General features: G+C 37.0%; 1 protein-coding gene across 1 annotated transcript; it reads right to left on the bottom strand.

Annotated features, from left to right (window-relative positions):
* Positions 1 to 6,743: 6,743 nt before the first annotated feature.
* Tbx22 (T-box transcription factor 22) lies at positions 6,744 to 15,467 on the bottom strand. Its single transcript, XM_055592367.1, has 8 exons — positions 15,296 to 15,467; positions 14,554 to 14,731; positions 13,712 to 13,813; positions 12,162 to 12,336; positions 11,092 to 11,256; positions 10,729 to 10,793; positions 10,247 to 10,332; positions 6,744 to 7,357 (listed from the first exon to the last, which is right to left on the bottom strand). The coding sequence occupies exons 1-8, from the start codon at positions 15,465 to 15,467 to the stop codon at positions 6,744 to 6,746; spliced, it is 1,557 nt and encodes a 518-aa protein (XP_055448342.1).
* Between the last annotated feature and the right edge of the window lie 415 nt (positions 15,468 to 15,882).

The following is a 15,882-nucleotide window of genomic DNA, read 5'->3' as shown; positions in this document are numbered from 1 at the left end:
ATATATATATACATGTATACATATGTAAATGTTTAAAACATAAATAGATATAGATTTTACTCAAAAAAACCTCCATTTCCCCACCACTCATAGTTTAGTAGGAAATATATGTATATGAATAAATTAAAGTTGTATATGTGTGTGTCGAGTATCAGGCCTTTGTTAGCATAAATGGGGATTGTTATACTTACTACCCACTGGAAAGTCCAGGACTCAGGGCAACTGCCTTGTTTCCTCACACTTGCTGAACTTGTTTCCAACATTTAAGTGCACACACCAGATTAATTTACCTTAATCTCATATGTGTGAAACTTAGGCCCACAGATTCTTTTGCAATACTGCATTCAGCCTTTGCTCACTACTTACAACCAAAGATTCCTAGCAATGTGGAATACATGGAGCTTGAACTGGCCATCTCCTTTAACCAGGCAAGACTTCCAGTAGAGGGAATGGGACACCAATCCAGCCAGAAAACTTTTGACCTATGTTCTGCCTTGCCTGCAAAGTGTGCTGGGTTAAAGGTTGTGCCAAACATATGGAAGTGGCCAAACAATGACGGGTCGAGCCTGAGACTCATGCCATGAAAGAGAGCCCACTCCCAACACTGCCTGTAGTACCAGGACCTAGAAGCTAGAGACTTAGAATAGAACCAAACACAAATGGCAAAAACGTCAATGAAATAGTTCCTAATGATATTGTGGTATACTGATAGACCAGAGTCTAGCCCAATTGCCATCAGAGAAGCTTCATCCAGGAACTGATAGGAGCAAACTCAGAGATCCACAGCCAAACTCTAGGCAGAGCTCGGAACATTCCTTGGAAGAGGGGGAGGAAGAATTGTAGAAACCACAGGAGTCAAGGACACCACAAGAAAACCTACAGAATCAACCAACCTGGGCTCATAGGGGCTAACAGAGACTGAACAACCAGAGAGCCTGTATGGGTCTGACCTAAGTCCTCTGCATATATGCTATGATTGTGTACTTTGGTGTTCTTGTGGGACTCCTAATTGGGTAGAGGGGATGTCTCTGACTCTTTTGCCTGCTTTTGGGACTCTTTTCCTTCTATTGGATTGCCTTGTCCAGTCTTTATAATGGGGTATGTGCCTACTCTTATTTTAACTTGTTATGCCATGTTTGGTTGACATTGATGGGAGGCCTTCTCTTTTCTAAAGGGAAACAGAAGAGTAGATCAGGGGGAGAGGGGAGGCTTGGAAGAAACTGCGAGAAGAGGAGGGAGTGGAATTTTCAGTTGGGATGCAATATATGATAGAAAAATAAGTATTTTCTTAAAAATAAACACCACGACATGTCACAAAGTTATATTTTTGCCAAAACTGTTCTCTCTTTGTCTATTAACATTGAAGACAAGCCAACCCTGATTTGCAAAATGCAACTATTAATCAAATATTCAGTTTGACCTGTGTATGACTTCCCTTAATTAAAATGAAATATAATTTTTGTGGTGGTGATAAGTTTTTGAATTTCAACATTAATTTTTATTGCCTCTTTCAAAATAAAATCTGTCTGTCTATCTATCTATCTATCTATCTATCTATCTATCTATCTATGGTGTGTGTGCTGTTTTATGACAACAGTCTTTCCAAAAATATAAAAATTCAGCAAAAAATTGGCTAGAAGTCACAAAACTATAAGGTTATCAATGAAATATGAAAATTCCAGGTACGATTTAAATAAAGGTTAAGTCTGAAAGCACTGCACAGGGGTAAAGATGTAGCAGAGATTGAGAGTGGCAAAACAATGACAGGCCCAACCTGAGACCCACCCCATGAGAGAGAGCCAACCTTTGGCACTATTGATGATACTCTGCTATGCTTGCAGGCGGGAGCCTAGCATAAGTGTGTTCTGAGAGGCTTCATCCAGAAGCTGGAAGATGCAGAGATCTATAGCCAAACAGTAAGAAGAGCTCAGGGAGGAAGGATGGAAGGAGCCTGCAGGGTCAAGGACACTATAAGAAGACCTACAGAATCAACTAACCTGGGCCCATGGGGGCTCACAGAGACTGAATCACCAACCAAAGAACATACACAGACTGGACCTAGATCATCTACACAAAGGTAACAGATGTGCAGCTTGATCATCATGTGGGTCCCCTAACAATGGGATTAGGGGCTGTCTCTGACTCTGTTGCCTGCCTTTGAATCCCTTTCACCTAGCTGTGCTGCCTTATTTGGCCTCAGCAGGAGAAGCTGCCATTAGTTCTGCTGTGACTTTAGGTGCCAGGGTAGGTTGGTACCCCTTGGAGACCTCACCTTCACTGAGCAGGAGGTAGCGGGGGGGGAGGGGACATGTGGGTGGGACTAGGAGGAGAGATGGAAAGGGGCTAGAAACAAGCTGTAAAGTGAGAAAATAAAAAATAATTGAACTACATATTTAATGAAAAACATTATATCACATTTTATCTAACACAAGATCATTATTTTATTTCTTTTCATATTAGTAAGATTTTATAGCTAAAATATTACATTATACCATCATGTGCATAAAAATGTGATATTAAATCAAAGTCAAAATTTTTTCATGTTAAACAATATCAATATATTTTACTAAAGTGTTTTATGCTACTATGCATTGTAAAGTACTTTCAGAATTTTCCATTACATTTAACTTTACTTGTTGTTACTCTTTTAAGCAGTTAAAAATGAGACAATAAAGATGTATATACATTTGAACTAAATACAAAGATACTATAACATTTTCCTGTACATCTGCTCACTATAATGTATGTTTATATATTAATGTGCAGGACAAATTTGTAAACATGAACATTTGAAACTTTGAGAGGAAATGATAGTCATCATTTTACTCTCAATATTTTATTGAAACAGCATGTTACATTTGGCCAGCCCCGTATGTCTAAATAGTTTTACATATGGGATGCGTTTTGAATGGTCTATGTTATCTATTCATTCTGTTTTATGTTGCCATCCAAACCATGTTTATTTATAGAGTTTTAATACAAAATACCATTTAATTGCAGAAAAATCTAAGAAGATTAAATGTATATCAAGGTAGTTATATCAAAGCAACTACCACCAGTGCCCAAGCTATTTATACATTTGGTTTGTTTTTATAGCTCCTCCAATAAGCATGCTAAATTCCAGTGAAATCAATTGGTAAACTGTTGCTGGATACTGGAATGTTTTTGTTATTTTGGCTGGTTGAATATATTTCAGCACAGAGTCAACATATCTTTAAATTGGAATACAAAACATTGTACTTCTACCCTGTCAATTCAATTCTCAAAGCAGAGCATATGCATTAGACATTTCTAAATATATTTAAATATGCCTCTCCACATAAGTATACATAATTGATAATGTATGTCAGTATCTAATGAATACCTAATGAGTAAATTTTCTGTACAGCATCTCTCTTTAAGAGTGGGAGAAAAAAAACACACTGTAAACCATTTTAAAAGAAAACTAAATATAACATTGGAGATCTCTCTCACACACACATTATGTGTGTATATATACATATTAGAGTGACATCTGTAATTTATATAACCATATACATTTTTTATGACTTATCAGTGAGATGAAATTAGGAAACAAAAATGTAAAAAAAAAGTCCTACTTCATACATGATAATATGTGTACAGTTTTATTATATCAAACATACTAAATTTGTTGTTAGAATGCATATAAACTTTTGAAAAATATATTTTAGTATTTATCCAACACATTTATTTCAGCTATATTCTGCCTCAGCTAGAAAACCGCCTGGCACATCAGTAATATTTCAAAGCTACATTTGTACCTGCTTTGTGTGCCATTATTTCCCCAAGGTATGAAATAGAAACGATTAGGAGAATGTAAGGAAATTCTTCCATGATGTCCAGTGCAGATGCTTGTCTTTATGCATTGTTGCCTCCCTGGTCATGTTGTCAGCACATGAGATACCATGGAGTCCTCACTTGCTGAGACTAATAGTTCGTTTCTTTTCCTGCCACAGACATATTTCAGCATCACAGAAGAATGAAATCATGTCCATCCTCAGACCATATGGAGAATTCATGACTGAACGCAGTGTGAAACATTTCTTTACAGCATGGGAGTTTTGAAGAAGCCTCTTTGTTTTCAAAGCACACTAAATAGAAGCAATGACATTAGTTAATTTGAAGATTTTAAAAGTATGTAACTTAAATTGCTATAAAGTTATACTTTGGTCTTCTAAAATATAATATCCATATAGTTTAGGCACCTATACTGAAAAGAAATAATGATACTAAAGGTATTTATGTTCTAAATTATGTTACCAAAAGTCTTATATTAATATTTGAAATGTAATGAGCAATGTAATATAACAATCTGTCCACTTACACCTTCATTGAAATGCAACTTTTGACATTGATTTCAGCTTGATGACTGTTCCATAAAATACCTTCTTGATCAGGGGATCTGACTACAGGTTTAAGCTAACTAGAGCTATATAAAGGTAAAAATACCATTTACTTATTTCCTGATTAAATGTGCAAGTTTTCCAAAATTGATGCAAGGTTTATTTGGGAAAGTCACATATGATATCGGGTTAAATACAAGATATCTAAATGCAGACTTTTTTTTTAAAGGAGAGAGAGAGAGTGTGTGTGTGTGTGTGTGTAAGTGAGTGATTGTGTGTGTGTTCAAACCAGGTGAAAATACAATGTTTAATTACTAGAATTTGGAACTTATGCAGTATCATGTGACTACTTTCATGTGCTAACAATTTCACACTTTGCCTAACCAGATGCTTTTGAAAGTTTTTAAAGAAAGGCAGTTAAATATGGACAGATAATTTTTTTTGTTAAATAACCGTATCCACAATTTATCAACTTTCTTAAGTTCTATACCATATGTTTAGGCATTAAATATTTATGTGCATGAGTTAGTGGTAACAGATTTCTGCAGATGGACAGTTTATTTCAAGAAAAATGGAATATTTGATTGAGAATTTTTCTAAGTCTAATTTTCTATGAAGGCTTTCTCTCGTTTACTATGATTAAAACTGTGAGAGTACAATTATGAACTTTTAATGAAATAAGGTAAGATAAATACCAAACTTACAGCATTTAAAATATTGCCTCTTTCTGTTAATTACTATTGCTAGTATAATTATTTATGCTTAGATTTATGACTAGAACACATAACAAAAATACCTGACATTTAAAGCATTGGTATATATACTCTGGAATAGCTATAAAATTAATATCTTCCTTTATGTAATAATTAAAGAACAACTCAGAGATTTTCTTTACTTTTCAGTTAAATAACTTCTTGTCACTTAAAGAGTAATCACATATAGGAGATCATATGGTTTCATTATATTTTGATAAGACACCATTGTTAAATTCATAATTAATATTACTAAAGTTTGCCTAGAGAGTTCCTATTGTAGTGTAAGCAAAATTAAATTGTCCTTGTTTGTTTAGTCCCTTGTTCAACAATCTTAGATAGTATATATTTCATACCTCAGAGACTCAATAGATATTCCATTAGTTTAAGCTGTAAATAATATATTATTTTTACTAGAATATTTAATCTTATGTAACCTTGTGCTGTTCTGTATATATTTCTGCAAGTCAGGAGATTATAATTTATAGAAAGGCATTAATTATAAGGAGTATTTGAGAGGAAATAACTCTTTTGGTTAATATAATAAATACTATGTTTTAGAAAAATAAGAAAAGCTTTTTGGCAGATTGGTTAGTGTTGAGAAAAGTCAACTCATATTACTAGAATCAAAGTACTTGGTTTAGTAAAATGACTGCAACTGTGCTAGAAATATTAATATCTCATTGATTTTAAAGATATGTAATGAGTATGCCATACTTTATAAATCATGATTGTATTTGAATTAAAAAAACTAAAACAAAGTTTTACTTTTTACCTTTGTTCAATTACATTTACCATGACGAACACACAGGATGGGAAAATGGGAATTAAATTCTACTAACTAATGTTACTTTCATATCTATGGACTCAAATATATTCTTTCCCTTCAAATACTATTTCAGTTTTTAGAGGGCTAAAATCATGTGTTTTAGTATGTAAAATGAATAAGATTTTTAGAGGCATTTAGTAACACACTTCATATATGAAATATCAAAAAATAAAAGGAAACAAAGATTAAAGTTACTTGGAATTCTTTACCTTTCACATGATCTTTGCATCCTTTCAGAATTAAAAAGTATCTAGGCTACACAGGTTAATGGAAAATAATACTTGAAACTTGTGTTCCTGTCAACAACTTAAAACTGTAATTACTATTCCTTTCAGAAGCAAAATATAAATCAAACAATTCGTTTTTTGCCATAATTGTTTGATATTTTACAGTGTAGCCAATCTTCACAGATAAAATTGAAATATTTTTATTGCTTTTACATGAATTATATACATCTTACTTTGATCTTAGTTAATAGGTAAAACACAGATGTATGATGAGTTGACAATGTAATTGGAGATTTAATCTCTTGCCATTAATTATCACTGATGCATTATCTCATCAAATAATATTTATTAAGCAACTTATTAGAGGACCAAGGTTATTTTAATGTCCTATTCTTACAGGTCACAGATGACATTATATAGAAATTCTTGTAAACACTTGTTAAGTTACTTCAAGTACAAAACAAAACAATGCTGTTGGGTCAGGATGCTTTTAAGAGATGTTGCTCTTTTGTTAAAAATTAAGAAAATGGGTGCTTACATGTAAATGTGTTAAAATATGATTGTTGTTCCATTAAAGGCAATGGTTGCTTGCAGGGTACCAATGGGAATGACCACATCTGTCTTCTTCAAAAGAAATCTGACTGCTGACATTTTCACTGAGGTGATTGGCAGAATTTTCCAGTCTAGGTGCCATGGAGAAGTTGTAACTACAACAGCCATTATGAGGATGAAAAGGGCAACTGAATTCTTCGTGAGCAATGGAGTTTGGCTGGAAAATGTTTCCAGGATTCTGTAATCCATATAATTTTTTATTGGCAGAATGAGACTCTTGTAGGCACTGCCCATTGCAGTCTTCATGTAAGCTATTGTTCGAATAGATGATGCCTCTGGAAGATACCATGGGCACTTCCATTATGAATGGGGTTAAAGACTGAGGACTGGTGTAGCTCGGCAGCCTTTCAGGAGTAGGTAGGACAAAAGGTTGTGGTTGCCAAAAATTAGTTGAACAAATTCTATAGCAGAAGGGTAGGTTGCTGTTGGGCAGGTATGCCTCTGGATATGTGACTGCAAAGGAGCTTGGAGGTATGTGAACCAGAGGTGGGGAACAAGATGGGGAAAGTAAGGAGTTCAGAGGAGAAGGAGTTCCTCCACTAGAGGTCACTGGAGATGAGCCACTGCTTCCACCTGTGAATGACAAGTCAGAGAAGAATGAACCTGATTTTCCTGCTGAACCAGTAATCTTATGTATTGCCCTTTCTGTCCCATTCTTGGAGTAGTTTTTCTTTGCAAGTTCACAGTTCTTCCATCTTAGAAAAAGATCGTATTATTGCTCTGACTGACTCTGAATATGGTGGCTCTACTACTGACAGTACTGTTACTGTGCATTACACACTATACTCCAGGTCTTTACATTTTGCCCAACAGTTAAGAAGCCGTATATGTAACTCAGCCAATAATATATCACAAATAAAAACTGACTTTTTAATTTTTAAACTGCATATTATTTTTTAAATTGCGTTTTGAACTTTTTGCTTCGGGTTTTACAGATTGTTTCAGCATAAAAAGCTAGCAAATATGAAAATAATTTTATTGATGGAAAACATATTGACAATCATTACACTTTTGTCTTGTGTGAAAATCACAGATGAGATTTTTACCATTCTTTTTACCAAGATTTGAAGACAGTGTTTCAAGTTCAGACACATCAAGGTGGGAAGAAATGTGTTTACGCAATTGCATCCAAATTTTTTTATTGTTTAACATAGTGGTTTCAAACCATTTGGAGATCACATATCAGATATTAATATTATGATTCATAACAGTAGAAAAATTGCAGTTATGAAGTAGCAACAGAAATAATTTTATGGTTTGAGGTCACCACAACATGAAAAACTGTATTAAAGGGTTGCAGCAACAGGAAGCTTGAGAACCACTGTTTTAACAGATAATAAAGATTGGAAATATTTATATGGTACAAGAAAAATCTAGGTTCTGAACTTTATTTTTTGTAAATGTTCAGTCAATTAAGTTTGACCATACTTGATGAAATTGTCAGATTTTATTGATAATTTTGTTATTTTTCTTGGGTATATTTGTATGTAAATAAAAATATATGCTAATGTTTTATAAGCAGAGTGACAAATACCTGTAGCAAAGCAGTCAAAAGCTATTTTAAAAATTATTGCCCCTCTCCAATTTGAGTGCACTCTGTACACCATAAATGATGAAGTTTACTATCAATTAATGGTCACTTTTGTCTTTTTTGAAATTAGGCTACTTGGATATTTAAAAATCAGGTTGCCTAATGCTGTTATTTGAACTGATTTAGTAAAAGAACTGTTCATAGCTTTCTATGCAACTCACTAACACACATCAGTTCAACAATTTTGTTACATTAAAATTACTTGTTTTGTCACCACGTAAAACTTTAATGTAATGTTGACATCTTGTTCCATAAGTGTAATGTTAAATAAATGTCCAAAGACAAACAACTTTAGTGGAATAAAGATGGAGAAAGTTTTATGCTGTTTACAAATAAAAAATATTCTATTTATAGTTAAATAATTGAATAAATAAAGTTGTGGATTATTTTACTAGAACACATGCATTATCCAAGTGTGATGATGATGCTTTCTTTACTCAATGCACTGCTTGAGAAGAAACACATTACAATTATTTTAAATACTCATGACAATTATATCGGTTGTGATACAGAAAGGCAAGTGCTGTTTGGTTTCACTAATATGTGAACTATGACAACTGAGAACATAATAGTAGTTACCAGACACTGAGAGAAATGGGGGGGGGGGGGAGTTCAAGTGCTGATGGACAAATGTCAAATCAGTGGGTTCTAAGTTATATTTAGATACTAGCAGGAAGTTCACCTTTGCTATTGTACAGTAAGGAGACTATATTTAACAATAATATATTGTGCTTTTAAAAACTCTACAATGCAGAAGGAAGGAGAGGAGGATCTCCCCTATCAGTGGACTGGGAGAGGGGCATGGGTGGAAAAGAGGGAGGAGGGGTGGGACTGGGAGGGGAAGAGGGAGGGAGCTACAGGTGGGATACATACAAAGTGAATAAACTGTAAATTAAAAAAAAACTTTACAATGAATTTTGAAAGTTTTCACCACAGAAAAGTGACAAATGCTTGAGAAGATAAATATGATTGAATCTAAACACTTTTAATGTATACATGAATAAACACATCACATGGTACCCTAGTAATATACTCAATTTTAATGTATAAGGTAGAAATCATTTAAAATTTTAAGAAGTAGACAAACTGCACCACATTTATGTTAGATTTAGGCCATTTTGTGTTTCTGTATGCTGAGAGTTCCTTTCTTGACTTATTAAGAATAATTTCTTAATTATTATTTTGTTTGTAGTATTCATCCTTTACTTTCCGTTTCCCTTCAAGTAGTAGTATGCCACATCCTATATACAGATTTCTAGTATTATACTTGAATTTATTTCTTCCTAACTTATATACTATGCTCATCAGACATTTTAGCTTACTTGCTATACAGTTTACAATATGCTGTTGTTACTTTGCATCCAATGTTCAGTAAATTTTTGAGGATTTTGAAAATAAAAGCAACACCTAGAAAACAACCTAGGTGCTTTGTGATCACTCTGTGTTATTTTTTATATTTACTTTTCAGCCAATAAAATGATAAATTAGAACAAAGTAAAGATAAAACTTAAGTGAAGTCATTCAAACAATAAACAATAAAACTTATTCAGCTAATTGACTTCCAAATTAAGCTGCAAATGGGCCAGAGGTCCATAAATTCTTCATATAAAAGAATGAGATACTGTGGAATTCACGAATGATGTCATGATAAACATGTAAGATAATTCAGTAAGTGAGATAACCAATATACCATCATCAACATAATTTCACTATCTCCCTTAGGTGTCAGTTTGTCTGTCATTGTTTCTGACTTCCCCACATAGTAAATACACAGTTCTTGTGAACACAGTTTTTTTCTGGCATATATTTTGTATAAGAGTTGTTACTGCAATAATACGTAAAAATAAAACAAAAGTTATAAGTTTTCTTACTTTGTGTGTCTGCAGCAAAAGTTTTCAAATCTATACTGAAAGTAGGCCTCCATGGGTAGGTCTCTAAAAACCCATCCAATACACCCCTAAAAAAGATATTTATTATTTTAGTAACTCTAGAAAACACCTTGTGAATATAATAATTCATATAAACCTGTTATATTTTATGACGGATCATCTGAATTATTAGGTTATAAACATCTGTAAAATCCATGCTAGTAGCTAGGATCTGGGGAGATTTCTGTAAGCTCCACAAGTCTATACTACAAATGTCTTAACACAGGGTAAGAGGGATATTTTCCTAATACCTACTATGTGCTGAAGTGTAAACTTCCGAGTCTTTGATCTATATAGTTAAGTTATCTTTAATACTCATAAAAAGTTACGTACAGTTGGTCTGTTTGCAATTCTACTTGCCTATTATTTCTAGTACTTATTAAAGGGGTTACATATATATTGAATATGATTGTTACTTTACTTACCTGTTTCTCCCAGGATCTCTAAATCCTTTGGCAAATGGATTCCTGTCTATTTTCAGTTTGGTAATCTATGAATTCAAAAGAAAGACAAGGAAAAATCCAGCCTATGTTCTCAGGAATAATTCTACCACTATAATGTGGTATATGTGAGCAAATAAGTCAGATTTAATATTATTGTCTCCTTTGCCTACTGGTTCCTTTTGCTCTGATCTCTTGTTTCACACAAGAAACACACAAGTTTTTTTTTTTTTTATCAAATCTCACTTGATATTGAATAAAACAATGATACTTTTTTCTCCATTGTTTAAAATTCAACCCATACATTATATCAGGAGGGCCACTCCCACCTCCTGGGGGCTATGTTACCTGCTGGTTTTGGTAAGCTGTCACGGTAGTGAATTCAGTTTCTTTAAAGGAGAATGTTTTAACTCCTTCAGTAGGAAAGGGCTGAATCAAGGACAGGTCAGTCCTGCTGTCCTGCTCCATCACATGCACACGGGGTTTGTACTTATGCATGGACTGCAGAATGATCTAAAGAAGAAATGGTTAAATGCTCTCTGAGACACTGACTTCTTCCCAACACCACCCCCAGTTTACAATAACCTCCAATGAAGACACACCCCAGGAATTAGATACAAGTATGCCAGGAAGGTTCAGATAACCACAAACAAGGACTCTGTTGTAGGCTTTGGCCCCCAACAGAAACCCTCCTGGTTGTAAGTTTTCCAGAGGAAGGCATCACAGTGACATGGGCACTATGCAGCAAATTCCATATCCAGCCTTTCCTGCTTCCAAATGTGGATGATCTTGTGACGTGGAAGTGCCCTAGGGAGCTGATCAAATGATATGAACTCTCTGGGCAGTAACTGATGTTCCCAAATATGGCCAGAAATCTGATATTCCCCACCACCTAATCCTTTTGTGGCTGGCACAAGACTAGGTTGAGAGGGCTTAAGATCCAGGAAACCTAAAAATAAGCAGGAACTGACTCCTGAGAAGCAGGTTGTGGAAATTTCCATTCTGGCCTCTCATTTGCTGCCTTACATCCTCCCATCACATAATATCAAAGGTACCCATGTAACAAATATGTGGACTTCAGGAAAGGCAAAAGCCCACAGTGTTGCCTGCGAAGCCACTATATGCCTTACAGCACTGTGAAGTGTTCCCTTGCACTCTCCAGAGCAGTACATGCTCTCTAGCTTAAACTGCTCTCTTCTTTGGGGGTCTTTGGGCTCTCAAGCACCTTGCACTCCTTCCCAGAGTCCAGCATCCTCAGGTGGCAGAGGTTAGAAGACTCCTTTGTGGTCTCCAACTTACAAATCCAAGAGCTTACTCCCCCCCCCAAACTTACAAAAAAAGAGCGACCACTTGAGGGCTAGCTCTGGCCTGGAGCCTAGGCACCTACCTCCTCTAGGTGAAAGATTGTGCTCACTTACATGACCCTTGTCATCCATCTCATTGTTTGTAAGTTTCACTCGATCAAAGGAGATGATTTGACGCATCCAGTTTTCTCCTGAGCAAGGGGAATCTGGATGAACGTAGAATCTGGGAGTGATGGACGAATGGTCACTATTCCCAGCTACCATCCACTGTGAGCTGTGATACACGTACCTGAGGGAATGAAAAAATGTCGGTGTGGCTTTAGGCTCAGCTAGCACAAAGCAGAGAGATGGGGGGGGGGGCTTCAGAGTTCTTCACCTAAGAGCCTCAGCAAAAATTAACATCTAGTATATAAACAGAAGATGCAGTTTCATTTCCAAAGAGCTTTCAAAGGCACCAAACACATACACATATGCTATCAAAATGCACTGAAGTACCCAAGCGAGTAAAATGGCATGGGATATCTGCGTCTGGTATTTCCTCACAAAAAACGGGAAGGAATCAGTCTGATTTATTTTCTCACTGCAGCTATGCTGAAAAAAAATCGACAGGTTAGAAGCGCGAGGAACGAAAGAGAGAGCCAGACACTATGTTTGCCCACCACACCCTTAATAGTTTTTGTCAAAACCCGCTTTTGCTGGGAATCCCTTTGCCAATGAAAGTTCACATCAGAAAACTCCAAAGGAACCCTGCCCCGTGAAGCCAGAGGGGCTGATTTTTCGAACTGTTTCCTATTTCAAACTGTTTTGCTCAGGATTGCCCACCCTACCCAGCACTTGAAAAGCAAGCAGCTGCTTCTGTTTCCAGGCCTAGAAAGTTTCAACTTGCTGCTGAGTTGCAGTAAGTTTCTTGCCTCTAGAAACAGCTACAAGGCTAAATAGGCTCTTCCCTAGGGCCAGACACCCTCACCTTCACTTTCAGAGTTCCTAGTCAAAGCATCAGCAGGGCAGCACTTCTAGGCAGCTAGCTGGAAATGTTCTAATCTTTATAGCAATTTATAAGCATTTGGTCCATCCTAGTCAAGGACTTCAAGAGAAAAATAATAATAGAATCCAGGCACTCTCTGGATCTGACCATCCCTTCAGGCAAAAATATTAAAAACGGAGAGAGCATATGGGCAAAAAACGAACCCTGACCTTAGGAACCTGCCACTAGGTTTGGGCAAATCCTGACATCATTTGAGAACCTGCCCAGATTACAGCCTGTTTCCAGAAACCAGGGTCCACCTTGAGTCTAAGGTATTTCTTCCTAATGTTTTTCAAACTGCTTGCCTCCAGGATGCGAGAACCCAGATCAACAGCAGTTTACAACTCCCAGGCACAAAGAGTGGATAGGCAGAAGGTACAATGGCAGCCATTTAACACCAACTTCCCCAGGAGGGAATAAAATGTGCCAACCCTTTCTTCACTTTGAACCCAGATTCAAATGAGAAAATTCAGCTATCAGAGACCAAGTATGAGAAAGCTTCTCTCCTCACCAGGTATAATATATATATATATTTATATAGCCTGCTGTCAGGTGTCAGGCTTTAGGACTGATGCTCTGAATCTGTGTCCTCAGCCTGTTTGGACCTTAACTATGTAAAGTAGAATATCTCTCTACCCACCTATAGCGTTTGGAATCCACTGGCACAATATCCAAAACCACATAGTACTGCTTCATTGGGTCCATCCCTTTCACCTTGATCCGAACAGAAGGAAACATACGTCTGTGGAAAAGAAAATAGGGGTTTGGATAGAAAATAGAACCTGGGAGATATTAGAGATATTTTGAAGGAAGATAAGTTGTGGACAAATACAGTCATTACTCTTCCCTTTCCATGATGGGTTAGGGAATGGCATTTTTTTAATGTAAGAAAAAGGGCTGATTTAACAAGTTCAAGATTTCCTAGTGGTGGAGAATATCTTTATGAAAAGTCGTCATCCACCACCTCCCACATGATATTAAAAATCATAAGAGAGAAAAATAGGACAGGAAAAGTTTTGTTCTTTTCCTGTATTTAGTAGAAGGGGGTGTCAGGTAGATTTGTGAAAGGTTGAAGTTAGGAAGAATACTTAGGAGACTGCAGCACACCAAAGATTAGATTTTAGAAAGGCTGACTTCCCAGGGGTCTGAGCCCGGGGATGGTGTGCTGGGTGGAGTATTTGCTGCTGTTTTCTAGGCTTGCACTGAGAGGTTGGCCACAACGATAAGTTGGAAAGACATCTGGCACTTGCCAGGCAGAAGTTGAAAGAGTGAGTCCATGGAGTAAGGATGTATCAGAAGACATGAGTAGATCGTTTAATGTAGCAAGGTACTTCCCAAAGCAACGGACTGAATAGTCTGTGGCTTTCTAATGTCTGCCAAAAAGTGGAAAGGGGGAGGGGTTTCACGTTACAAAACGGGATTCTCCTCCTTAAGTGCCTACTGTACGGGATTCATGGAAATCACTGGCCGAGCCAAAGGAACCTGCCAGCCTTGGTGATGATCATCTCAGTCCCAATATCGTAGAATCTCTTCCATAAGTCGAATCCTTGAAGCTCCACTTGGATAATACTTTTTTCTTGCAGACTTTCTTGTCTGCTGTTCTTGCCGCCAGAGCAGGAGAAAGCAGTTTTTGAAGATTCTGCCTTGGGTCGTTTTTCTGCTAGACACGGGATTTGAGAGTTTGTCAGGTTTCACACACCCCTTTCCCAGGAAACTATATTTGAACTAATAAACCTCTTCCTAATCCCCTTGCCCCGCAGAAGTTTGATTCGTAAATTCCCCACAGAACCCTTTGTGGTTTCTTAATGAAGAGAGAGGGGCCCAATTTGCATCCCATGAAAGGTGGTACTCTTAACATTCTCTCACCCGCAACCAGCTATAAGCTGACTCTGAAACTAGATTTTCCTGGGGAATTTGGGAGACAGTCTGCTTCCTACTGAAAGGAACAGCCAAGTCTGGCTCTTAGGATTTTGTAAGAGGTGTGTAAATCAGTCCTGTAAAAGCAAGTGGGACCCTCCTTTTCACTGCAAACAAACCACAGGATTTCCAGTGAGATTCATACTCTCTGAAATTTGTCCTAAAGTCAGGTGGCTAAAGTGTTCCACAATCCACAACCGGTCCTGTGCCAGGACTTCTTGGCCACTGCGCAAAGAACTAGGCAAAGAAGATCCAATTCAGCCCGTGCGCAAGGGAAGTGCTCAGGGTAATGCAAGAGAGTACTCACCAGGCTGCTGGCTGTCCCCAGAAGCACTCGACATCTCCTTTTCTTTCTCTATGCACCGCTCCTCCTGCAGCTCAGGCTGCATTTCCTCTCTTGAGTCTTGAGATTTTCTTTTGCTGGGTCTCCCCATCAAGGCCTCCACGGAGAAGGCTTGCGCTCGAGAGCTCAGAGCCATCAGTGGAGGGGAAGAAGTGAACGTGCACTGCAAAGTTTCAACCTGAGCTGGGTGAGGGAGGGAGGAGGAGAGGGAGGGCGCAGATGAGAGGCAAAAGAGAAAGCTCACAGAAAAAGTCTTAAACCTGAAAACCAATTTCTGGATCCGCACTCAACAACAACAAAAAAAATCTGCCCCTCTGTTATATATGAATATATTTTTATTTAAATAGACAAAATAAAAGAAAAGGAAGATTGAACTTGAGTTGAAATCCTAGGAGGTGTAGTCTCCCTTTCTTTTTCGTCGTCCTCTTCCCTCTCAGTGGACTACTGTGTACCATCAGTTCTCAAATCCTTGATTCTGGGACCTTCCAGAGTCCAGGGACTGACAAATTTTAAGGAGTGGACCTGCTACCAAAGGCAGCTCAGGCCAAAGT

The sequence above is a fragment of the Psammomys obesus genome, unplaced genomic scaffold (genome assembly GCF_907164565.1).
Source record: "Psammomys obesus unplaced genomic scaffold, mPsaObe1.curated_primary_1811, whole genome shotgun sequence".
In the NCBI taxonomy this organism is placed as follows: Eukaryota; Metazoa; Chordata; class Mammalia; order Rodentia; family Muridae; genus Psammomys; species Psammomys obesus.
The sequence above is the reverse complement of the archived record's forward strand: the minus strand, read 5'-3'. Positions and strand labels throughout refer to the sequence as shown.